At 38.4% G+C, this 25,795-nt stretch overlaps 3 protein-coding genes across 5 annotated transcripts; 1 reads left to right on the top strand and 2 right to left on the bottom strand.

The window, feature by feature from the left end:
- On the bottom strand, nucleotides 1–24,344 carry LOC144649931 (nose resistant to fluoxetine protein 6-like). 2 transcript variants are annotated; one of them, XM_078509523.1, is made up of 15 exons: nucleotides 23,448–23,746; nucleotides 21,005–21,156; nucleotides 20,413–20,503; nucleotides 12,387–12,495; nucleotides 11,438–11,706; nucleotides 10,054–10,227; nucleotides 9,021–9,114; nucleotides 8,308–8,400; nucleotides 6,367–6,535; nucleotides 6,169–6,248; nucleotides 5,854–5,976; nucleotides 3,162–3,303; nucleotides 2,402–2,612; nucleotides 1,673–1,815; nucleotides 1–1,273 (listed from the first exon to the last, which is right to left on the bottom strand). In XM_078509523.1, the coding sequence occupies exons 1-15, from the start codon at nucleotides 23,677–23,679 to the stop codon at nucleotides 1,145–1,147; spliced, it is 2,211 nt and encodes a 736-aa protein (XP_078365649.1). In that variant the 5' UTR covers nucleotides 23,680–23,746; the 3' UTR covers nucleotides 1–1,144. The 2 variants fall into 2 exon arrangements, 1 of the variants encoding a protein (XP_078365649.1); XR_013569981.1 differs by lacking the exon at nucleotides 1–1,273 and having other exon boundaries at nucleotides 1,676–1,815; nucleotides 2,402–2,607; nucleotides 23,448–24,344.
- Nucleotides 12,980–14,626, top strand: LOC144649933 (uncharacterized). Its single transcript, XM_078509527.1, has 4 exons — nucleotides 12,980–13,106; nucleotides 13,222–13,321; nucleotides 13,553–13,612; nucleotides 13,920–14,626. The coding sequence occupies exons 1-4, from the start codon at nucleotides 13,089–13,091 to the stop codon at nucleotides 14,381–14,383; spliced, it is 642 nt and encodes a 213-aa protein (XP_078365653.1). The 5' UTR covers nucleotides 12,980–13,088; the 3' UTR covers nucleotides 14,384–14,626.
- Nucleotides 14,781–19,301, bottom strand: LOC144649932 (uncharacterized). Of its 2 annotated transcripts, XM_078509524.1 has the most exons (11): nucleotides 18,630–19,300; nucleotides 18,055–18,158; nucleotides 17,640–17,752; nucleotides 17,443–17,516; nucleotides 17,242–17,351; nucleotides 16,993–17,091; nucleotides 16,802–16,894; nucleotides 16,596–16,696; nucleotides 16,316–16,468; nucleotides 16,018–16,137; nucleotides 14,781–15,444 (listed from the first exon to the last, which is right to left on the bottom strand). In XM_078509524.1, exons 1-11 carry the CDS (start codon nucleotides 19,259–19,261, stop codon nucleotides 15,298–15,300), a joined length of 1,746 nt encoding a protein of 581 aa, XP_078365650.1. In that variant the 5' UTR covers nucleotides 19,262–19,300; the 3' UTR covers nucleotides 14,781–15,297. The 2 variants fall into 2 exon arrangements, with proteins under 2 accessions (XP_078365650.1, XP_078365651.1); XM_078509525.1 differs by lacking the exon at nucleotides 16,993–17,091 and having other exon boundaries at nucleotides 18,630–19,301.
- Nucleotides 24,345–25,795: the final 1,451 nt, after the last annotated feature.

The following is a 25,795-nucleotide window of genomic DNA, read 5'->3' as shown; positions in this document are numbered from 1 at the left end:
GTCTATTATTGTGTATATTTTTATTAATTCATGCACAATAAAACGACAGTGAAATTTCAATAAAAAATTGGCATATAAAAACTACTTGCGTCAAATAATTTACAAAACATCTGTATGTGTATTATTGTGTTGTGATCACTACGTATCAATATTAACCATCTATAGTGTTCAAAACGATTAGTGCATTTACTCACACACGAGTCGTACAACCACTTGCAGTGATTATATCTTAACCATGGTCCCGGTTTTACTTTCTGCCTCTTTTAGAGTTAAAAAAAACACCTCCCAAGGACTGTAATGGGAAGCTGCTCCATAACTCTCCTATAACTTGTACGTTTGAATCCAATCCCTTCTCTTGCAGTAGATCTACTTTATTAATGAAAATAAACAGCCTGCTGTGATTGATCCTCTTATAAAAGTTTTTTTTTTCTGCAGCAAGAGGAAGTTACACTGCTGTAGCTGCTTAATTGCCAATAATTATCACAAATATAACTTCTCTTTACAGTATCAACAAACTATCGAGCAGAAAAATGACATAAGAAACAAAATCATCAACTGGAGGATATTGCCTTGATGTACAGTGTACTACCAAATTCACTTAACTACCAAAAGAAACGTTTGGAAAAATGAGTGTGCGAATTACAAAAAAGTAAAATTTCTTAAACCTTTTTAAACGTTTTCATTCCAAGATGAGCTTAATCGTGACATCAAATTCTAAAATACAGTTTAGAGCTGGAAAAAATGCAGTGTCAAGTCAGTCTAGTTCTTCGCTTTTGAAATGCAATTTGCGAGATTCAGGCGACTTTCCCACAAAGGTGTGTATAATTTTCACGGTTTGAGATCGAGTTTCAAGATGAAGCTTTCTTGCTCCATGATTGCCACAAAATTGTTATTGTTACATCTTGGAGAAGAATAAGTACCCATGATAACTTAGTACAAAATTTATAAACTATATGAAGTGTTAACTAGATATATATTACTACCCATAACTTACAAATAAAAAAGTCAACCATTCTCCGGAGTGCTTATCTGCCGGAGTGCTACTGATAGACCCTAAAAATAGTTACTTGACACTTAAAACGCAATCTTGAAACTCGAATTCGTTCACACTTTTGTCAACTTCGTTCACACTTTTGTGTTCGTTTCAAGTACGTGACTTCCTGCCTTTGAAGAACAACACATTTTCCAACTGCATGGTAGGAAACTCCACGCAAACAGCAAGCACAAATGCTGCCGCATACGACATCACCACAACTGATACGAAGTAGAAACCCTGCAAAGATAAAAAAGTTGAACTTTCCGTTATTACCGTATACCCATTCTGAAGTTTGGGATATACTCTTTATTAGAAACATAACCTAGGCCTGCGATCAGGCGTTCTTTTTTCGCGATAAAAAGAAAGCGTGATCGCAGGTTGGGACAAATACTGTGTTTGCACTCGGGGTCTCTTCATAATTTTTTATAAGATGTCATAATTAACACGTGCCAAGGCTGCAAATAAAATTCCTGCCTCACTTTCCGTTGTGTGACGAAAACCAAAAAAATTAGGAACACGCCAATGACGCCAAACTCAGTTCCTTACGCAAAAATAATAAAATGACTTCCACAGTAGTATCAAGCTATATCCGAGCCCAATAAAACTACCAGTACTTATCTTTTTAACGAGACTTACAAAATTTTTATCGCTGTACTCTACGGTTTGTTTGAAGGAGCCAAAGTATGAACCCAGAACAATGGGATGAAGTAAGTAAGCGCTGTACGTTAAACGGCTGAGAGGAATCCAATATGATGCCGACAGAAACTTGTTTACAAGACCTGTATTAAAAAACGAAAAAAAAAATCAAATTGAAACAATCGTGTAATGAACACTGCTTTGTTTACGAAACATTTAACACTGACGTAGAGGTCCTTCTTGGGGGATTTTTAGTGCTCATTTTGTCAACTTCTGTTCAACAATCCTCCATCAAGCAACTTTAGGTGGGAAATGAAAAGAGCAAAGAAGCTCAACGAGACCTTCTGGATGCACCATTATAAATAAAATAAAAATACATTACTATAAAAATTTCAGTGGTTGTCTGGTGCAAAGAGACATACATAACACCATTTTGTTCTTCAACAAGTTCCCACCAGAAACTTGCATTCAAGTACTATTCTTGAAGACGGCAAAACATGACAAGTTTATCCTTGGTTTTCGAGTTAAATGTAGTATCGAAAATATTTTTATGACTGGTGTTCACGTCTGTTTTTCCTGGCATTCCAGTATTTCAACAAGGAGACTTGTAAAGGAAAAACTTGCCAGGTATTACCTTACTCAAGAAATCGCCAATGAGATTTTGCTCAACTTCAAGCACGTGCACAATTACACGACTTCAGCAAAAAATTTAAACATAAACCAACTCACTTCCATATCCTTTGTGACAGGCATAGATGACCCAGGCTAGAGCCAGGCCCCACACAAAACGACTGAAAGTGCCGTAAATGACATTCTCAGCTTGGGTAAATGGCCTGCCGTCTTCTTTATAGTACGTGTAAACACCATACACGGAAGATACACCATGACCTATCCCTAGGAACCATCCGACCAAACAAACCGCTTGTCTTGGTACCCTGTACTGGAAGAAACAAGAAATCAAGTATGTGAAGTTTATTGATTGTGTTAGCCATAAGTAGTCTCATAATTGCAGCTGTTTCTTTGGTTGTCGCGTAACCTACCCACTCCTATGACTTTGCATTGCGTGACAACCCAAAGAAGCCAATCAGACCTGCTGCATTTAAGTCACGGAGTAGAAGATTTTGGGAAACACTGCTGCAGAGCAAATCTTTCTCATCTTATCGTGAATGGAAAACATGTTTTGAAAGCAACCTTGCTACTAGGAATTTCTTTTCTGCAAAAATCTTCAAAATGCTTTTTATTTAATCATCAATTTAACCATCACTTACTTACCTGCGAATAGACGTTCAATTTCTTTCTTTAGTCGGAAAGATTGCATTTTTTTAGAACTGACCAATCAGATTGCGTCTTTTTCGGCCAAACTGGTACAATTGCGAAACCAAACAACCGTGGATTTCATCTAAGGTTTTGCACTGGTTTATTACGCATCTGGGACTGCGGAGATTTCTTTGGCTTTAATCTAACCTTTCTTTTGCCGACAAGCACTTACCAACGGGCTTTTACCAGGTTCCGATTTTTCGATGTGAATCAAGTAGCCAAGGGCAATGCCCACGAGATAAGGTGCAATCCGACAGTACGGCTTGATGTACACTAGGTCCGTATAGCTACCTCTGTTCGGATCTTTTTTAAACCTGAAACGAAGGAGGGAAAACAAAAGAACCGTGAAACATGTGCCCGGTCCATAACAAAGCTACCGAGGGGAGTGGAAAGCATTCCGTTGCTGACACTTAATAACTTAAGATGCTCAACCTCTTCCCATGGTCAGTTTTCTAGTTACTCTTCAGTTAAATAGAAAATTGCCCTTAATTTTTGTCTTAAAAATACATTAAATTGTAAGTTTGGACTGAATTTACAGAGTGTCCACCAAAACAATAATTAGACTTCTCGCCCTCATTTTCTACGAGCGACACTAAACATGGCTGTGCCTCGTTGACTATTCGCTCATAGAAAACTTAGGCTCAAAGTCTAACTGTTAATATGCCTCGCCTTATAATAATTGTTAATAATAATAATAATAATAATAATAATAATAATAATAATAATAATAATAATAATAATAATAATAATAATAATAATAATAAAAACTTTATTACCGTGTCTGTGTGTTTAGCCCTTATGGACTAATTGGGGACACAATTAAAATACCTAAAATACTATTAATAATGCTAAGCTAAAAATATTTAAAACACTTAACTAAAAACTAAAAACTAATATTTACAATGTCTTAAGCGCAACAGAGTTTGCAACAGTTACTATTGTTGTCCACGTAGTCCGATAGATTGAGTTTTCTAATTTTAGTTTTGAATGCAGCCACAGTCGGCGAGTTTTTCAGTTCTTTGCTTAATTTTGACCATAGAAGTGGTCCAAGATATCTGATACACGTTTTGATACGTTTAGTATCAAAACGCGGTAAGACAAAATCACTGTTTCTAAGCGAGTGTGTAGTGTCTTTGCGGACAAAAAGGGCAGAGACGTTGCCTGGCGCAAGCCCGTTCTTGACCTTATACATAAGCGTTGCTGTATCTTGTAAACGCCTATTATATAGTGTGGGCAAATCTGCCCGTCCCAAGAGTTCGTTATAGGTTTCGGCGTGGGATCTGAATATAACTCTTAATGCGCGTCCCTGAATTCTCTCAAGTTTCCTATTGTCCGATGACTTACAAAACTGCCATGTTAGATGGCAGTATGTTAGGTGAGGTAAAATGAACGTCTTATACAGTAATAGAACCAAGAGAGGATAATGGGACAGAGAGGGACTTAGAGGGCGTTGGCCGGGATATGTCAAAGACAGAAAAGTTATTTTTAGATATGCGGACGTCCACAAAAGCGTAGTTCCGGTTCTAGTTAAGTCAATAAATCGGGCCAGCGTGACATGTTTTATCGGCTAATTAACATTCAGCATGTCATTTTTAGTGGGCATTTTACAGGCGTTTAGAGTTCGGCAACGATATTAATGTCAATGATAGATTGTATCGGAAGCTTTCCAAAGTAAGCCTCTTCTGTAGATGCTAAATAAAAATCGTGACAGACCTACACCAAGAGAAAATATTATTTTCTCTTGCCTACACGGACTCCTAATGTTTATTATTACTATTTGCGACCTGATTTTTTAACCGCTGTGTCTTACAAGTATCGCTCTGAGAAGCGTGTCTTTAAGCGATTTGCTTTTTTAATGCGACAACATAGGATAGGAGGCTTTCGAAAAAGGCCTTCTCCTCTGCATACTATAATTATTATTGGGAAGCGTTTTAGGTCAAATAGACGTTTATGACACTCGAAAAGTGTAGACTGGAGGTCACACAAGTCTGCATGGTTTCCTGCAGTTTGTAGACATTAACACCTCTCTCATTTGCTAAATTATTTTGCCCGTGCGGTTTGATTTGGCTGATATCATTTTGCAAGATATGTTTTAATCTCTCGAAATGTTCGCCCTGGAAGGACTTTGTCGGAAACTTTCTTTGAAAGTGTAATTTTATTTTATTTTGTGACGCCGAACCCGGCTGTTTAATTAACTTTGCTTGAAGGTGTGATGTATCTTATCACAGATGACATACCGGTATCTGTGTTTTTCCGGTTTCGTCTGATTTGTCAGAGAATGTCGAAAAATATATATATTTGTTTCAAAGATACGCTGTGCCGTATTCGATCGGGTGATTTGTTGCTTGGGCTCGAAATAACGGAGGATTTTATTCCCCTCGGCCTGTTCGCACGTATGGTCTGGCACCGCATGAATGAAATGTAAGAGTATCTCTAGGCGTACTGGGGTCTGTTATCTGTTATCTGTTTTGCCTGTTTATGCAGGTTTAATATATATGGTTTTGACTTTATTCTTCGCGAGCCATTGGATTTGAAAAAAAAAATGTAGAATCTATCTCTTATTCCTTATTCCTAATATTTCCTGCGAAAATTTTATTTCACAACTCGCTCCCATCAATAAAACGTTTCCGCTATTGTTAATGACATTTCTCACGCCTTGATCATGAATGGCGTGTGCGGAAGCCATTAGAAAAACAGACACTTCCGTTTTGCACGCGGCTAAATATAACTTTTCTGTAGGCCTAGACTAGGAGACTACCTCTCTGTCCCCTTATCCTCTCTTGATAGAACATAATAACAACATAATACCGAAACATAATACCGAAACATAATACCGAAACATAAAAGGATATCCACCGTCTTACCCTGTTATGATCTGTCCAGCTTCCATCACATCTGTGTTATAAACACCTATTATCACACCAGTGACAATCAAACTCACTTCAAGAAGACCGCCCACACTGATAAGGAGTCCTTTCCACTGAAATCTAATAAGCGGACAGTTATTACATTAAAATATCGCCATTCTAACTGTAGAAACAAAATAAAATTCATCTTCACACATGTAGTGTAATTTCTTTGCATAAACATTACAGTCAAAAAGCGCCAAATCTCAAGAGAAATTAAACGAACTTGTTTCTTGGTAAAAGCTAAAGATCCAAAGATCTCAGTCACTATACCTGTGGATGGTATATAGAAGAATTGGACTAATCACGTAAAACTGCATGTCATTAGCGAGATACCATGACCAGCCGAGACACTGCAAAATAAAAACAAAGCTGTGACTTAACCCTGGTTATGGGCGAAGTGAAGCAAAATGAAGTAAACAGAAGTGGACAACACAGTCTGTTGAGAAACAAAGCTCTGCAGTGCCTTACCTCCTTTGCTAAAGAAAAGGGGTGGAAATTATTGATGTACAATAGATTTGTCCACCAGTATTTATCACACGGTGTCCGTACTTGGCTGCCATACCAAAATGGTCCTTCCCCAAGAAATTCATTTAGATTGGCAAAGAACAAGATGACAAACATGTAGCTTGGGGTCAACCTGCAATGTACAGAACATTAAAACGGTGGTTACTGCAATGAATTAAATATGGGCTTGCATTTAGGTTTCAGGCTTACAATGTACCAAAACTGACAACAAACGAAAAAAATAAAGGCAAAGGAAAGAGGAAAAATGTTCATGACGGAAGAAGTCATACGGCGGAAATTTAATTCCCTTTGTAAAACTACTCTGTCAGCAGGATTGATATGCTGGCGTGAGTTTCGGACTAGTGGTTGGTCTTTATAATTGGCGCAAAGAATCAGCAAACAGTATTTAGCCGGAAACTGTCCTTGGCCAAGAAAAAGAGGTTTACCACAACCCACAAGAAGTTTGAAAAACTTTGCTGATTAGACCTTTTTACTATAGAAACAGTTGCTTTTTCTGAAGAATCACACAAATTTCTCGCCTCAAGGACTGAGAAAAAAAGAAAGAAGCTTTAATTTGAAACTTTTAAAAAAGAAAAATCTTAGTTTTACATGTATAAAACCAAATTGTTGTCAAATGTGTTCAAAATCTGAGTAAAAATGCGCATTTGCTAATAAGTTATATTAATTACAGTCAACTCTCTCCAAGACAGACACTTTGAAGGGTGCCAGCCGCAGCTGTTCGTATTAGGGCCTCTTCAAATGAGCCCGGTTTACGGGCTGTCTCAGTTACCAGGACGGATTTTGACGTCTGTTCATATGGAAAATTTTAGCCCGGTTGACGGGGATAAAATTCAAGAAACGAAGCCAAAATGGCGACACATAAAGTTGCATCTTTCGCGACTATCGTAGCTTTATTGACCCTTGTAACTTTATTAATAAAGCTAATTCGCATATTTCTGAAGTGGGAATAGATACAAGGCAAAATTAAGCGATTTTGACCGCCCAGTTACGAAAGGGAAGCTATTTTCTCAAAAAAAGTTGCGTCCCGGCGACCGGGCTGGAGTGTTCATATGGGAAAATATTCTTCCCGGTTGCCGAGATCTCGGTTGCAGAAACCGAGATATCGGTAACCGGGCTGGCCCACCTTCTCATATGAACACATCCAAAATTTTGCAAAGAAAATAGGAGTGAGCCGAGATCTCGGTAACTGGGCCAGCCCGGTCAACCGGGATCATGTGAAGAGGCCCTTAGAGAGGTGTCCGAGAGGTAACATGACACCAGTAATTCTGAGATAATAAATCTAAACCTTTGCACAATGCAACAAACCTTTGCTAACTGCAACAAGACAAAAATAATAAAAGGGCCATATTTGCTTGTTAAAGCAAAAATTGAGAGCTTCTACAAACTGTAATACTATAAGTATAAAACGACCTCTTTAGCGTCCATTCACGTAAGCAGAGAAGCAATCTGCTAAAGCGTCATTGTTTTTGGTTAGTAAGCTTCAGTTGGTATACATGTATCCTTAGGGCGCTGACTAACTTTGCTTTAGGTCGATACGAAGTTTGAAAGTATTTTCACTAATAAAACATGATAAAAAACACTTCTCAAGTGTCTGTTGTCCGTCTTAGAGAGGTGTCCGTCTTATAGGGAGTTTGGTTACAGTAAAATGACTGAAAAACGGCAGGGACCATCACTGACCAGGTGTCTGTCTTATGGAGGTGTCCGTCTTATAGAGGTGTTCGTTAAGAGAGAGTTGACTGTATATTGATTGACAAATAAATATGTCAAAAAATTCATGTTATGCGAAACTTTATTTTCGTTCTTTCTTTATAAAAAAGTGTAGAACTGTTGCACTCTAAAAACAATCAATCACAACACTGAAAAAGGCAATTTACTATACAGTACCTCCAAAAACGATGAAAATAGAACTGAAACAGAGGTAATTTTCCATTGTTTTTGTCCATACGGCGAAATGAAAGGTAGCCCACCAGCAAACCGCTAAAGAAACGAAAACAAAACAAAACAGAAAATAAGTAACATTTAAGCTTGTATTAGGGAGGCGTGATGACCTACATGACTTGTAATGGTTATCATTCTGGACCTCGGATCAAAAGGTCCTGGTTAAAGCCCTGGCCTGGGTTTTCAGTTGCATTGTGTTCTTGGGACACACTAAATGCTCACGGTACCTCTTTCCATATTGGCATATAATGCGAGTACCTGCAATTTTAAGACCTGGGGGAAGGTAGGGGGTAACTATGCAACAGACAAGCATTACATCCTGGGGGCAGTAGAACATACTACAAAAAACTGGAATATGATTCAGCAGTATAGGATAATTTGGGCCAGTGCAGACTTTTTTTTTGGGGGGGGGGGGGGGGAATAACAGAGGCATATGTAAAATCAAAAATGCATGTAATAACTTAAAGCAATTCAGATAGCAGCATCAGCCAATTCATTTTCAAGCTTGGAATTCACTCCGCTCGTCTCATATTTTCTTCATCAGAAAAGTCGTACACTAACCATTAACAAGCTAAACGGTTTGCCTTGCTGGAGATCATCAACTGATTTCTCAAAAATAATAGCTGTAACTGATATCAATTGATATCATCTTACCATACCTCAGAAGGAAAAAACTGTCAACAGAGAAGAACGCATTATTCACAGCTTGGAAGGAAAACCTATGGACAATATTAACTCCTACACCAAGATCGTCTGTAAAAAAACGATACAAACAATATTATTAAAGATAGTACTTTACTGAACCTCAGGCCTTATCAAACTCATGTTGTAACTAGGACGAATGACGACAAGCGTCTTATTTGACTAAACTGCAATTGCAGCAGAAATTGATCTTGTCAATTCAAACATGACTGAGCTAAGCTGACAATGACTGCTGATCACCCATAGGGCCATGGTTCTGGCCCTGCCAGCAAAGTTTTTAAACTGGTGATACACCCACAGCCGTAGCTGTATGAGTTTTTCATGCATGTTGTGTACAGAATTTGGTCACCTTGTGTCACTAAAATCCTAAAATGTTGCCCAGTGATTACAGTCAAACTGAAAGAGCTCAAGCCTTCCTATCAAGGGTGAAGTCAAGAATTTGTTAATGGAAATTTGATTTCATTCTTCAGCTGCTTCAATTTTTTATTCTTGAAGCAAACAATTCAATGTGCAAACGGTGACTCGATTCAAAACAGAAATGTGGATTTCATAATCAAAATGCCTGGCTTCATGCGACAAAATATTCCTAATTTGCATAAAGGCAAAAACTGGGTCAACAACATTTTCCAACTTTCTCTTCTGCCAGCAGGAATTTTTGTACTTTTTAGTGCATCTCTTTTTGTATAATTAGATGGTTGAAAAAAAAAACCGAGTGATGAAAAAAATGATGGGAAAACACTGTGTGTAACATTTGACAGTTACCATGCAGGTGCAGTTGCTTGAGCTGTTTTGACTGTATATAACTGGAGTAAGACTCTCGCATGAACAGCCCCCTTTTACTTAGTCTGTTGATAGTTAAGTGAGAAAACAACAACACAAGTGGAAAAATAACCGTGGGACTGCCGGTATTTGTAGTGTAAATAAAACTCTTTTCTAAACTGAACTGAACTACCTTGAAACAAAGAGCGAATTGATTGAAATCAAACTTACTGACTATCCGGTAAAGGATGAGCCATAGGTAGGTGTGGCCCAAAATAACCCACCACATACTAAGAACACGCACTCCATTCAGAGATGTGATTGCACTGGCTGGTACAGAACAATCCATTATTTTGCTGGTGTTGCGAATTATTGAGAAGCAAACCAGGAAATTGACCAGAAAACCTGTGAAAAGAAACAGTGAAACAAAATTGCAAGGACTATTTTAAGCTTTTAGAGCGAAAAGAACTCAATCAGTTCAGAATAAAAAAAAATGAATTGCATAAGGTCAAGAAAATGGCCAGAACTTGTTCACCAATGATTGGGCATTTTGTTTGATGCAATTGTAGCATACCAGTTGATTACAGTCGAAGCTCTCGTAAGCGCACACCCTCTGGACTCAAAAAAAGTGTCCATAGAATGGTTCTCATAGGCAGCCTTTAGAGGTGTAGGGGATAGATGGCCGCTGACGGGAGCTTGCCCAACTAATAATAACCGGACGGATGTGGATCATGACGACAAAACAAGAACTGAAATATGGTGCTGTAATTACATTAAAATCATTGTGACAAAAGCGAAGTGAAGTTGATTGATAAGGTTGTTTTCTTTGGGGTATCCACTAACGGGAGCTTAAAAACAAAGAAAAAGTGGTAATCTCTGAAAGTGTCCGCGGCCACTTATGGGAATGTCAGCTTATGAGAATGTAAAAATACAGAGTTTGTATGGGAATTAAAACAGGGTTTCAAACAAGGCGACCATAAGCAGAGTTGTCGGCACTTATGAGAGTGTCCGCTAAGAGAGCTTCGACTGTATTAAAGACATTGGCCAGATAATTATTGACAATGATCCATAATCTAATGCTAGAATCAGCACTGGTAGTTGTTACCTGGGACACCTTGAAAACAAACAAGGAAGGACATTTTCTTTTTTGGTGTTTTTTCTTTTTTCTCCAATTGTTTGTTGCCATTTTGTTTGCCTTTTACATGTGCATGTACATGTAGTTACCCTGTTCAAGTTGGAACAGGAAAGTTTACCAGTCGGAGTAAACATTTTTATAAGCGAAGGTAGGAAAGGTTAATAGTGTTTTTTGATGATTTCCGAAGGGATTGCTTTTTTTGTAAATATCTTGGCCAAATTACAAAGAAAAGGAATCATAAAATAATACTCATGAAGGTCTGCCATTTTCCTGGTTCTTGATTATCAAAAATAGATCTTCTGGGATGAAAAGACAAGGATGACATTACAAGTGGACAACGGCCATGTCCCCCGCGACAGTTTTTGCCAGGGTAGGAGCAAATGAGTTAAAAGAAATACCTTGAAATCAGCATAGTGAGTAAATTGATAGACTGACCACGGAACTAAGTGCCACTCAAAAGCAACAATAGTCAGCATATACCTCTTTCCTGCTCACTGGGTCGCCTTATTTGAACACTTGCATTTCCATTTCTGCTGCCACCATAATCACTTAGTAATGGTGCAGCCTCCTCGCCATTTGAGTGGTGTGATAATCCATTGGATAGCAATCCCCTTTCTTCTGACTGTGGGGCTCTATCTCTTTCATATTCTACCCTGGATGCAGTCCAAAACTTCCAGGACTGTTGTACCACACACAAGTCAACTAATGTCCCAGTCAAACACAGACAAGCTATAATAATGCAAACAACACTGTATGGACAAAGATAAAAACAGAATTAAACAGAATTGTTTGTGAACAAAATGTACATAAAATCGAATTATATATCAACACCTATAGGCAAAATACACCAGAAGTGCATCACTCAGTTTCCTTACTGTTCACCTTTTTCATGTAAGCATAACACACCTTGTTTATCCCTCAAATGTTTTGCATAGTCAGCATATATGCATAAGCATTGTTTTCAATTTCTCTTGGGGTAATTGTAAAGACCCAAAGGAACTTGAAAACAGTGCTTAATGTATTTTTTGGGGGGAGGGGGGGGGGGGGGGAGGAGGATGAGAGGTAAAGAAGGTGTATTATCAAGGCTGTGCTCTAACAAAAATTACAAGGAGCCCAAAGGTTCCAAACTATGAGATCCAGGGTGCCCAGCATAAAGCTTATATGAAAGAAATAAGATTACCGGGTCGCCCAAAGACAAAAGTTAGTCGCCTGAGGCACCCGGGTGCAGCCCTGATTATAAGTATATTATTATACATGTATGTTGAGGTTCAATTTAATCCCTCAGTAACAATGGAATGATGCATGGCACTTGGGATCATGGCAAAATGGCTATAAAACTCTAGTGTCAAAAAACTTTTTTAAAACATACAAATGTTTTGAGTTTATCACATGTATATTACGTTAGGTTCCAAATATTATTGCAACTCACAGTGTTATGATGGGTCCAGTAGTCCACTTTGATGGATGGGCACACTTGACGCCACTCAGTTTGATGTAAACCATGTTCTTGTAGGGAGGCGGCAAATAGTTTGTCACAGCTAAGTTGAAAAATTTTACACACATCATTAGAAATCTAGGTACTGTAAGGAAATTTTGGCCTTTTGGCCTTCTGAAATAAATGCATGTACTATAAAACGCGTTTAAGTTATACTTGTAAGTAAGAAGCGAAGTATTTTGTGAATAATAAAAACGTTGTGTATGTGGCGACTATGATTAGGTAAGTACATGTACAGGGAAAAGACAATGTTCTGTCAAACTGCTGTAATTAAATGTAGCGTATTTTGTAAGTGATGTAATAACATATTGTAGTGTATTGAAAGTAATGTAAATAATATACTGTAAGCATTATCCCGTAAATCTACGTAAGTACTGTTCTGTATGTTTTGTTGTGTATTATTAATAAAGTAAAAAAAAAAAAAAAAATAATAATAATAATTAGAAATCTAGGTTTTAAACAAGAGGTTCCGGTATAAAAGGAGCTTGGCCTGGCCAGTGACAGCTTCAGTTGTCATTCAACCGCGCTAGAGTACAGAGCTCCGCAGTAATTCGAGAAGTCACGTTCGGAATTTACCAACGCAAACATTCATTCGAGGTGAATAAATTCAAGTGCGATCAGCATTCCACTTTTGAAATGGCTTCAAAAATTCGAGTGAGTATTACGATAGAGATGTACTTCATTTGCATTCATTTCAAGTATTTGTTGGTTACAATTTTTTTCGAATCCATGCTTACAAATCAAATCAAATCATTCGTGAACAATGTAGGTAACACTGGAAATGGACGACTGCAAGAAGGACGAGTTCCTTGATTTGGTGGCTTCTCAATGCCCTTATGCCACTGTGACGACGGTGAGAAAGAGGAAAGGTAAGCCATTTTCTGCCATTCGCACTCCGACGGTATTTGAACGAAAAACAGTCGCCTTTATATTGCGTTATTTCTGTTATTTCGCCGCCTTTTATAACATCTCGCCGGGATGACGTTTCCACTGCTATTCATGGCGCACTCGCCCAAGGGTAACTGCAACTGTGAAAGGGTTTCTTGTATATTTTTTTCAGATCACAAAAATAGTTTCATTCCGATTTGTTCTTTTCGCAGCTGTCGATGAAAGTGCACGGGATGCGGAAAGGGCATCAACACGCGATCCTAATCTTCTCGGTATGTCCTCGATTTTACATTGAAATATTTTAGTGTTGCTGAAACTAGTCATGCCGTTTCTGAGAAATGCTTTGCAACGACATCAAACCCCACGAACACTGAAAGAAAGTTTATCAACATTTGACTCGGTGTAATTTTCCTTTCTCATTATATGCCAGCAAAAGCTTTTGATTGAAGGAAAGAGGAGGGGGAAGGGGGTGGGAGATGGAGCATGTACCTTTAGTCTACATTTAGCTGTCGACAAAACCACAAAACATTCATACACGCAGCATACACCCACAAATGACATGTATTTTGCACATTTCAGGGCCCCAGGTTTCAAGGAGAAGGCTACAGTTGGCAATGCCTGATATTGACACAATTCATGATCGCCATTCAGATCCAGTGTCTGTCTTCCGGCATGCCTCCCAAACAGACACTGATGCCCCAGATGCTGCCCAAGCCGAGGCAATTCTGACAGCACCAGAACAGCCTGAAGTGAACACTTGTCAATTTTGCCTTCAGGCGCCTTGTGTGGTTATGGATGGTAGGCCTAGAGGGCCTCCCAGACCTAATAACCACTCAAAGCGCCTGAAGGACTACAGGCTCTTTTATACTTTATTGAATGCCAAGAGGTTGTGGGAGAATCCTGAATACCTTGCACGCAAGGAAGAGCTGGGTTGCCATATAGACGACATCCGGGAAGTCATGCCCATGTGTGTGGTGAAGGATGTTCGATCTAGATGGCCGAATCCAGCTAACATTCCTTACATGGGTCACAAGAGGTCTTAAGCAAACAAGTGAAAATAACTGTTTTTAATTTTCCAATTTCTATTTTTTTTTTTTTTTTTTTTTTTTGCTCTTGATCTCTTCGCCCCATTACAGGATTTTTCCACAACCATCAGACAGGAAGGTAGGTAGGTAAATACGTAGGTAGTTAGGTAGGTAGACAGGCAGGCAGATAAAAAGGTAGGTAGGTACATAGGTAGGTAGACTGTGTAGTGTTCTGATTTTGACCCATTTATGTTCAGATCTGACAGGGGTGTCAGAAAGTGTCTGTTGCCTGGGTGAAATCTTCTTTCAGCTGCAATATAAAATTCAGCAGCTGTGGAGAAGTGGCTAAAAACCCTGCATAAACATTGGGAGTTCAAATACAAAATATTGAAAGAGTCAGCAAATAAAGGCACTGTTTTGTATTAAGAAATATGTTTATTTTGATTTACAATAACAATGCCATAAGAGGCAAAGTAACAGAGGCAACAATCCAAAAGAGTGTACTCTGCATTAGTAAAGTTGGAATTTTTATCAACTTTTCTTTTAAACATACTACTTGAATGTGGTCCTGCATTTGATCACTGTTTAAGTTTATTTTATGTGTGGAATTCAAACCCAACACACAACCCTCCTCCTTTACCCGGGCTTGGGACCGGCTAGGGTTTTCAGTGTAATGACCCTAGGCGGAGTTAAAAATAAATATTTGAGCAGAACGAAAAATAAGAGCTATGCTATTGTTCTGGAGTATGTACCATAGATCAAGTGCTTTTTTTTTTTTCTGGTTATTTAAATTTTTTTTTGGTATTTTTCTTTTGTTTTTTTTTCTTTGTGTGTTGTTATTATTATTTTTTTTATTTTTTTTTTATTTTTTATTTATTTTTATTTTTATTTTTTTTTTTGGGGGGGGGGGAGGGGTGACACTGGTTATTGTGTCATAAGCTTTGCAAAAAAATTTCCCAAATCTTCTTCCTGAATTCGAAGGTTTTGGGTACCAGAATCCGTATTGGAGCCATCCGATCTGGGTTTCTCGCATACTGGTGGAACTGTAATGACGAGACTTCATGGTCAACATTTTCATTCTGAAATATTAGCCAAAAATAACTGGTTACAATTGATTTCATATCTCATATATTACTCAGGCTTTGAGCCAGGATTTAAAAAGTGGGAGTTCAAAATTTTTCTAAGGCCTGACTTTGTCCCCATAGAAGGGAGCATGGAAGGCATTTGTCTGCAGTTATGAGTGCAAAGGTATCAAAAGATTTCCAAATTTGCTATAAAAAAAACCTCTCATTAGAGTTATTCCTATTAATTTTTTTTGGAAAATGGCCGTCAATAGGACTCCTGGACTCCCACCTGGCTAAATGCCTGATAGCAATCTAATATTATATTATAATCTAATGTATTATAAGCACCTGTTATAAAGACAGACTTTCCATAGCCCTACAGAAATTTTTTGTTATAGGAAAACTTATTTTGTAAACATCGACTTTCTTTGCAAACTTTGGTAATAAATTGAGCAAATAGAATATAAATATAGATATGTAATAAGATTTAAATAAAGTGAAGCAAACACCAAAGTGAAAATATTTGTGCCATGTTGGAGCATACACCAATATTAATGGCATGCAAATACAGTGGAGAGAAAAGCATACCCAGTCCAGAGCAGCAAGTTGCACTCTCATGATATATGTGTCATCCCCAAAATTGATTCTTTTGGCAGCATAAATTAGGATGACAACATGAAAGGTTTCTATCCAGTATGTGTCTCTGCACTAACAAAGGAGATATAATGTACAAGTCAAAGACAATGATAATATCCAAAATATATTTGCAAAATGTATTGACTAATAAATATAGTCATTGTCATAGCAGACTATAGCAATAAGCCCATAAAAAGAGCCAAAGCAATGCCCTAAATGTAATTGTTATGCTTAGAGTGTGTTGGCCTACTGTCATGTAGTCTGATGGCTTCTTGTAGATGGCTGTATCCATCAGTGCTTTTCTAAAAGCATCTATAGCTTGCGGAGTTTCCAGGGGTTTCTTGGTACACACATAGTCAGACATGTGGCACCTGCTTTCCTCATAGCAATTGGTATGGTCACCCTAAAACAATTGAATGAAATGTTATCTTTGTTCCATACCATGATCATACAACATTAAAAAAATTAAACATCAGTCTGTACCAAAAGCAATGAACTTCATTCAAATAAAATTGTTTGTTGCTATTCACCTGGTAGTGTGGAATTATATTTAAAAGGTACTTTCGAAATCCCTCTTCAGTTCCATCATTATTTCGCATGGCGTAATAGAAGTGGGTCTTTGTGGCTTTCACTAAAAACCAGACAAAGAGTTTTTACAATCCATGCACAAATGTAGGGAAATATTGTGGCATTTCAAAAGGGTGAATTTGGGGGCAATTTCTTCATAATTTGTTACCTTTGTCTGTTAATTCTGGGAACCATGTTTTCCCTTCATCCCTTTTTAGCCCATTAGCTACCTTTTGGATCCTTTTTTTAACAGCTTTTCCGCCTAAAATAAAAACATTCTGTCAAAGATTTCCTCTCAATTACTGGGGTTTACTGGAGTACTGAACAGGTATAAATCAATGTTGCCAAATGTTCTGTTACCGTGCCATGAATCAAAGGAATTCTTTATGCCTTTCTCCTCTAAAAGCCACTTCCTTATGGATTCCACAGCATCATGTGCCACCTCCACAACTCTATGACCTTCAAAAGTTGGAGGAAAATAATTATATCAAAAAAACAGCTACAGTATGCCTCCAATCATATCTTATGCAGTCCTCTAAATTGGCAATCAACAACACATCAATAACAGTAGTTTACTGCAATTTATACACCTCGCAAATTCAATCGTACCTTTTGCCTCCAGTTGATGAATCAGTTCCTTCGTCATTGGCACTTCTCTGGACTGGGCAGATGCCAGGTCTTTCTTGGACCAGTTCACAGTTCCAATGACTCTTTTGTTTCTGCATAAAGGAACAATAGCAGGTTCAGCCTTTGAACAAGTACACACTTAGCAAAATATAAAATTTAACATCATGTAGCAGAAAATTTTACTGATAAGATATAGCAGTCACAGTCGTGTGCTGTGCACTTCTGCTTGAATCGTGCCGAGCATCAGTGATGATGACCTGTCAAGGAGAGAAAATGTCAAACTGTTGAACATTGAGATAAGTTTCAAAAGTATAGAATGTCATTAACTAATCTGGGCAAAAAGACGTATAAACACAGTAGCAAGGCATTTTTGGACTCACGTCCCCATTCTGTGCCATGTAATCTGCAGAACGCTGGACCTTCATCCTTGCTTGGGCCAGAGAATTCTCATACATTTCAGTTACAGATGCAGAGTATCCAAGTTTGTTTACAACTGCATAGAAAAAAAGATGTCCTCATTCAGTTGTAGCAAGTCACCTATATCTTACTTTCAAATTTCAACCAGAATGGGTAAGTGGTTATGAAACACTGTGTTGTTTTGGACAAAGTTCACAACTTATCAACATAGCCGGCTAAAAAGTAATAGCCAGGGGCAATTAACATATATACTAATAAATAGTCTTAGACTGGCACACATGCATTGTGGACAAATTGACCAACAGAAAAAAAAAAACGCTACTTTCTTCAGTTACTACAATCATTGTCACTAACAGTTCTAAATTGTAGTAGTTATACCTGTATCAAGGTAGGTGTGTTCCACAGAGCCTAGGGATGCAGCCTCCATAAAACCCCTATACTGGGTTTCTGTGAGCCCCGAACTTAGAAATCCATGAATCATCCTAGTACAAAGAGCAAAAAAAGGGGGGAAATTATAATTATTTGGATGACATGAAATAACACAAGAAAAAAATAAAAATCAACTTTGTATGAATAACCCTTGTATAAATCCACCCTGTATAAATTATATTAGACTGAGGGATTTATGACTTTCAGATACAACAGCCTCCAATAATTTATCACAAATATTGGAATAAAATGCTCTTCACAGATGCCATTGATGTAATCAGTGTAATGAATCGAAAGGAAACTGAATGACATAACATAACAATATTTTGGAAACCACTAGAAGATTAGAACATGGGCTCTGCAATGACAAGATCAGCATTCGAATCATAACAAATGGCTGCAGAAAAGTCCACTTATTGATGCAACTATTTCCAAATCATTGTAATATAGAATCATTGTAATAAATTATTTTTAACTGCCAAATTTCCAGTGTAGCGGTCTATAATAACAAAACGAATTCTTACCTCAAGTTTATCAAAAACTTGGAGTTAGTGATGGGCGAGCTGAACCACACCACTTCATGGTTTCGCTGGCACCGCACCGACACCCTTCGCTGCATTTCCGTCGTTTCTAACAGCAATACTCCGTGACAACTTGGGCAATTCCCGTTCGACTCAGTCACAGATTTCAATAACCGGCGAACAGTTGCTGTAGAGGCCACGAAGTAGCTGCCGTCATCTTCCTCAACTGGTGTGTGTATCTCCACTCGTTGTTGGCCTGATGGCGGAGTTACGGCCACAGGAGAAGAGATAGAGCCAGGTGGACTTGGGGAAGGAATAGGGGATGAACCCGGGGAAAATCTAGATGAAAAATATCTAACTTGTGGAGGAGTAACAGGCGCTAGAAAGGGGCTTGGAGTCGGAGAAGATGGCTGACTCAATGGACTAGCTGGGCTAGATTGCATCATCTCGACAACATCCAAAACCCTTTCGAGCCACTCTGTATTATTCTCCACTTGCCAGCGAAGCTTACACCCTTTTACCCTATCTTTTAACGCTTCTATCCTGGAACTTTCCTCCAATGGAGCTTCGAACTGCAGAGTGAAACGATTTCTATCGCGTTTCGGTTTCTTGAACACCGGTAGTTGCTCAGCCATTTTGAGCTTTCCTGCCAGTACAAGCGAAGTCGAAACAAGTCGAAGCGCTCTCGGAAAGCGACTCGGTAAGGTCGGAAAATAGTCGGAAAGAATCAAACGCATACATAATAGTTGAATGCTGCTTTTCAATTCGAATGCAGGCTCGATATAAAGAGATTTTGCGGGAGGAACGGGCCTCAGTCGAAGGTCTCGCTCCCAATATGGCGGCAAATTCGAACTGCGAACACGGAACGCACCAAAATTTCGGCGATTTCGCGTACAACTAATAGGGCTAACGCTCTATTAACATTCCTTACAGCAAGTTAAAGCAAAGGAATGCAAAGAAGGCTTGATTTATTTTTATTGAATCAATTTCTAGACTATGCATCTCCCAAACGGCAGTTGTCCGCCATTTTTTTTTCAAATTTTGAATTCAGAGGCGGGAACGGGAGGAGGAGCCAGGCCTTTTATACCGGAACTTCTTGTTTAAATGAAAGGAGTATTGGTGGAAAGTGGCAACAGCTGCATTTTCACTGCATGTGGAAATGAAGTGAGCCAACGTTAATTCCTGCCAACTTTTTCCAAGTCAAAGTTATAAACTTTTTATTCCAGAAGGTAGCCCAACCATTCCTGATTGGATTGATTTGAGCTAGGCAGGCTAGGCATGAGAAAATTGGTCCATAATCATGAGCCGGCATGACATCAAAGTTTTTGATCAACAGAAATGAGACTCACACCTAATTGTATTGATTATACTAGATGGATATATTTAACCCTGGGATGTACAGTACAAGCAAATTGATATCCCCACCATGGTACCGGAGAGGGGTGCGGGGGGGGGGGGGGGATTCATATTTGCCCAAACCTACATGTAGTTATAACTTTGTCATGGCAGCATCAAAAATTATGGACACACGGTCGACATATCAAAATTTTCCTGAAGGATAAATGAAAAACTACTGAAAGTTTCAGCATCACCCCCTTGTAATCTGTTAAAATTAGCAGTTATAAAGAGAACCATGGAACTCCTGAAAAGTACATGTAATGACGATGATGATGAAATTCTTGAAGTTTATGAAACAGACAAAATTAGTTTTTTGCTGCCTGCTAGCTCTCCTATTGAAAACACTGAATTTGAAATTTACATTGTAAGTCTCAATCAAACAACTCACCTTTAACGATGTCTCCAAACCCATAGGAAACATCCTCCTCACTACAAGCTGCAGGTACACACAGACCCCATTCTACATAAGGGATTACCTTCTATTTCACCAGGAACAAAGAAAAGAAAGTTCCATTAGATTCTTGGATTTTCAGTGGATTACAAGCTGAGAGTCTACTAATTAATTAGTATATAAATACTTTAGGATCTCAATTGAGGAATAGATCTTTATGCAAGGACAGCTTCACTTAATAGAATCAAATTATTTTACAATTTAGGATTCTATTATAATTAAAAGATTTTCTTAACAATCTGATTTGGATTTGAGGGTTTGAGAAATCATGATTGTAATTCATAAGACGATCTGACAGGATTTGGGGTCTAGAAACATGTTAGGATCTTATATGATCTTACTCATGATCCTAAGTAGGATTTCTGTCAGAACAAAACAGAACTGCACTGAATAAACCTTAATTTACAAACATGAGTTCACCTGGCATGACTTTAAATTAAACAATCAAGTTTTAAATCAAGTTTTGGGGTAAGTTTTAAATTACTAGAAGTATCTCTTACAAATAAAACTTTAATCTGACTGTACATACTGGTTTCTTGCCGCCAGTAAATATCACTATAGTGACATCGGTACTCAGGCAGTATTGTGCGTCAGGTATGGTTTTGCAGGTGGCATAAGAACCAAGCCATACAAGGTTTCCTGAGGATACTCCACTGTTTGGTCGTCCTGACGCATCAATGTCTAAAAATTACAGGAATAACACCACACCTATCAGGTAAATATTCAAACCCCAGGAGACCAGGGAGGGGGTACTCAGGATTTCAAGTGACAGGAATGATCAAATGCTTTTTTTATTCCGCATTCAGCTTATAAGTCCCCCCCTCCATATGTAAGCCCCTAAGTTTACAAGCCCACCCAAAACTCCTAACAAAGTTGTATAAACGCAGGGCTTATAACTGGATTTTTTGTTATATGAACCTCAGCAGGACCTGGAAAACTGTAGGTTCTTACATTTTATATATGTTGGATTTTACTGTATTATCACTTGATTACTCTCTCCTCCGCAGATGCTCCTTTAGTGGAGGAAGGCGAAAAGCACGAAAAATGAAAAAATATTTCCCAGCCAGTACGGAACACGAAAGAGGCCTCTGCGGAGGAGAGAGCACTTGATTAATTGCCAACGAGACAGCCGAGCCAAGAGGTGAGGCTGTCGAGGCGGCAGAATCATAGAGCCGTGTGCGTATGAGTATATAGGCAGAGGAAATCTTAAGTTCTGCGTAAGGGACTTTTTTTTTGACCATATTTGGGTGTAAGTAAACCCCATATTTGGGTTGTATTGTTCTTCCCAACTGGTTCCCAGTCTCTCACTCCTTGCTAGAGAGCAAATGACCAAAATGGCGTCCACGCGGCTCGCTGTTAAAATTTTCAGTGTGGTCATTCATCCCTTTACCGATAAATACACCTTTAGGGAATTATAAATCGAAAGACTGAGAATACCCTACAGAATATTCGACCGCCGAAAAAATGAACATCAAGGTCTTCAATGCGATGAAATAATCTTTCGACTTTGGAGTCCTTTGATTTACGATCGAAGAGAGACATGAAAATCAAAAGCGGACTGTTGACTTCAAATAGAGTTTTCTTGACTTATGAGAATGCTGAAGTCTGGTAAATGCTTCCTTTTAGTATTGATTGTGTTTATAGTAATTGTTTGACCGATGATTTATTCCAAATCAAAAACCGTTTATATTTTATTTGGCACGCATTTTCGCTTCGCATAGGAATAACATCAATTCAATGCGACGCTCACTAAAATTACTGCATGTCATACACACAAGAAAGTCAAAAGGTTTTTGCTTCTAACGGCAAATGTAGTGTTAACTTGAATAAAAATTTTGTCTCCAAATAATCCTTGACCGTTCAAGTTTTGTTTTCTGTTCAAATTTTTCAAGTTTTGCGTAACTAAACATGACACTTCGCATGCGAAACTAAAATCTTACTCGTGCATTACTGTCTCTGATTATTGAAAAATATTTTTAAAAAAGCATCTTAGCAGTTTTGATTTTGGGATTTGATTTATTAGAAGTTCCTAAAATGCAACTATCCCTTTTGTGGACGGAAACATTTTAACCATCGCGTGTTGTATTTAAAAAACAGTGATTAAACCTCATTTATTGCCTACATTTTGTGACATTTTAACGTTGAAAAGAATTTAAAGATTTGTCAAGAGTTATCAATCTGTCAAACCCGTAGCCTGCGTAGCAGACATCTGTGTACGTTTTTTAGTGTGTGTTAAAAGAGTGCGCGATCGCGAGAATACGCGTGCTGGAAACTACGGCGCCTGCTACGCAGGCTATCAAGCCAGTGTCATTTATGAACACCAGAGAAATAGCACTTTTTTCGCATGTTACCTAAAATACAATTTACCATATCAGTGGTTATTTCAAATATAGTTCTATCAAAAACCATTCAATATCTGTTCTTATGAACAAACATGAGTATTTCGCTCGTTGGCACTTACCGATAGGTACAACTAGTACATAATAAGATTTTTGTGCTATTCTCTTGAAATTCAGAAACCATCAGACCATTAGCCTGCGAAACAGATGCCTGCCCTCCGCCTAGGTCCGAGGGCAGAGATGCAGCTGTTTCTGCAGGCTTCAGACACGTGCAAAGTTTGATGAACTTTGTGAGCTGCCATTGCCATAAATAGCACCATTATGTCATTTATCTGCCTTACGTATAAGCGCTGCAAATTTAATGTAGAATGATAAATGATCACGAATCTAGTTTACGAGATCGATCTTTCGATCTTTAGTTTATGAATTTAATAAAGTTTAGCCAACTTCATTTGAGAACTTTTTGCATAACAAGTACGAAATGAAAGGTTTAGGCTCGATCTCGTGATTACCAGGCGCTGCCGGTTCGGAAACGAGATCGAGCCTACGTTTACGTCTGTCTGCAGATGTGTGTTAGATTTCAGATTATTCGTAATAAACATTACACGTGCACAAAACAATAACCTAACTTACATTTTGCGGCCACTCGCGATGAGTTTTTAAGACCAAGGATGGCATTTTGACAAGCTTGAGAAACATTCTGGAACGACGGATCTGCGGCTGACCCATTGAAGTTTACAGCAGAAACATAATGCTTTGTGTTAGAATACAATCCACTCAGCTCGCGAACTGTGCTAGCTTGCAGTGAACTCGTCGTATCGAAATGAAGAAGAACACAGATCGTGAGAAGAAGAAAATACGCCATACTTTCTTTGTCAGCTACAATAGCTGAATGAAGCTGCCGGGTCACAAGACTGATTTGCGTAGGGTTATATGACGTTTCGTGCATTTGTCTGGGGTAGGGAAAGGAAGGGATTGAAGCATGCAAATTTATTCGTATACCGTTCATTCTCGCGATAAAAGATGTCCAAAAAGACACTTAAAGAACAGAAGAAAAATTATTCACCACATTAGATTTCAATGCTTTAAAATTTTCGCCTTAAAAATTACGTGATTTTTTTTTAGTTAGTTACCCTCCCTCACTTTTATTGTTTTATTAGTACTCAGTCTCCCTCCAATAACATTACATGTTTGCAGAATCTGACGTCATGATAAAATGACGATGCGAAATAGGAGAGCTCGAAGAACAAAGAAAACGTCTATTTATAGTGACAGAAGCATATCACACCATATCTTCTGATAGTTAGTCTGTGTGGCGGGGAGCGAAAGAAAAACCGTCCCTCCTTCATAGAAATAAAAAACTCACTAGTGCGGTGACAAACATGACAAAACAACGCATGCCGGAAAAAAACTTTCAAACGTTTCGTATGCTACACCGTACATCTTCAGAAGTGACCGTTAGCAAGATTACAGTAACATTTAAATGTGAAATAAAAGAATGGTACCTAATCTGAAAAAAAATTCTGCAGAAACCAACGTTTTCATTTAAGTCATTTAAGGCTGGTTTTAATGAAACATTGCATGTCTGATCCTGCTGCTGATAAAATATCAAAGTGATTCCATTTGACGTTGTGACCCGTTGATCTGACAGGTTGATGTGACATGTGATATGATCTGCAATGGCTCATGCGTGTAGGGCTTTTCACAAGTTGCTCGGCACCTTTTTGGCAACTTTTCATATTTCGACCACCTTTTTACCGAATGGTAATGAAGGTGTAGTGATCATTCTCGACGTCACGTGTTTCCCTCACGGATCACTCACTCACTCCATTCTGATATTAAACCGCAATTAATTCATGCATTTAACAGTAAACGTGCTGACAGAAAGGGCATAGTATAAAACATGGACTGGACTCTGGACTGGACTCTGGACTCTGGACTTTGGACTCTGGACTCTGGACTTGCAATGAAAAAAAATAAAAAACAAAAGGAATTAAATTATCCACACGATGATTTATGTGAAATACAGACCTGTGTTAAGGCTGATAATATTAAAGGCTGATTTTTGTTCTATCAAAACTCTATTTCTTCTAGTCTCTCTCTTTCTGCAGCCGTTTATAGGGATGTCACACAACGCTCTGAACGCTCCCCAAGAAATGCAGCAAAGGAGACTGCGTTTCTGTCGAAGTATTTATCGTTGCGCAGTGGTGGATGGTATGTTGTAACAGAAAGAATGAATTGCTATTGTGTCTTTTCTTTTCTCTTTTTGAAGTGCCTACTGCCTGTATCTCTTCAGATGCTGTGTAAAGTGGAGTCTGTTCAATAACATATGTATAACTAATTATCAAAACGACAGGGCTCTGAAACGTTCAGAGAGAAATCACGAATCTGTTATCTTTAATCAGTTCGATATATAGGTACTAGGTGAAATGTCACGGTTGATAAATTAAACGGCTTCTAAGTAAACGCAAAATAGACAGACAGTAAAGTTTACTTGTTAAAAAACAAGTTACTCGATGGAACGTAAAGATGTTCTAGCAGTCTTTACATGGACATTTCCGTCAATTTTCGACTACTATAAAAAACCAACAATAAGCTCGCTAGCACGAAAAAATGCTTCAAAGTAACTTGCACGTTATCTGACAGCCCATCGAGTTCTCTAGCTGCCTCGAATACCTCGCTATCTGTTGGTTCACACGATCAACTGATTCTAGTCGTCTGTTTTCTGGTTGAAGTTAGTTATAGGAGGAATAGTTAAATTCAGTACAGCCTTGTTCATGCCCGTCTGGACAGTGCCGTGTGAAGGATTTATTTCCACTTTCGCGAATGATGACGTGTTTAGCGTGCCGGTGCGTGCCTGATTCCTATTGCATTTTATCGCCTTGAAAATCAAAGGAAACCATTTACTTTGTAAACTGATAGAGTATCACACAATTTACCGCACATAAACGTTGTGGTTAACGAAAGTAAACGCTTACAAA

The sequence above is a fragment of the Oculina patagonica genome, chromosome 4, assembly GCF_052425735.1.
Source record: "Oculina patagonica isolate OP01 chromosome 4, crgOcupat, whole genome shotgun sequence".
Taxonomy (NCBI): Eukaryota; Metazoa; Cnidaria; class Anthozoa; order Scleractinia; family Oculinidae; genus Oculina; species Oculina patagonica.
The sequence above is the reverse complement of the archived record's forward strand: the minus strand, read 5'-3'. Positions and strand labels throughout refer to the sequence as shown.

Coding starts and splice junctions, on each gene's coding strand:
- LOC144649933 (XM_078509527.1), top strand. Junction 13,322..13,552: donor GACGGTGAGAAAGAGGAAAG/GTAAGCCATTTT, acceptor TTCTTTTCGCAG/CTGTCGATGAAAGTGCACGG. Junction 13,613..13,919: donor ACGCGATCCTAATCTTCTCG/GTATGTCCTCGA, acceptor TGCACATTTCAG/GGCCCCAGGTTTCAAGGAGA.
- LOC144649932 (XM_078509524.1), bottom strand. CDS start 19,261: ATGGCTGAGCAACTACCGGTGTTCAAGAAACCGAAACGCGATAGAAAT. Junction 17,352..17,442: donor GTGACTGCTATATCTTATCA/GTAAAATTTTCT, acceptor TCCTTTATGCAG/AAACAAAAGAGTCATTGGAA. Junction 15,445..16,017: donor AACTTGCTGCTCTGGACTGG/GTATGCTTTTCT, acceptor CTAATATTTCAG/AATGAAAATGTTGACCATGA.
- LOC144649931 (XM_078509523.1), bottom strand. CDS start 23,679: ATGGCGTATTTTCTTCTTCTCACGATCTGTGTTCTTCTTCATTTCGAT. Junction 12,496..20,412: donor GTTTGGAGACATCGTTAAAG/GTGAGTTGTTTG, acceptor TTTTCAACTTAG/CTGTGACAAACTATTTGCCG. Junction 10,228..11,437: donor ACCCAGTGAGCAGGAAAGAG/GTATATGCTGAC, acceptor TTCTTTTCACAG/GTTTTCTGGTCAATTTCCTG.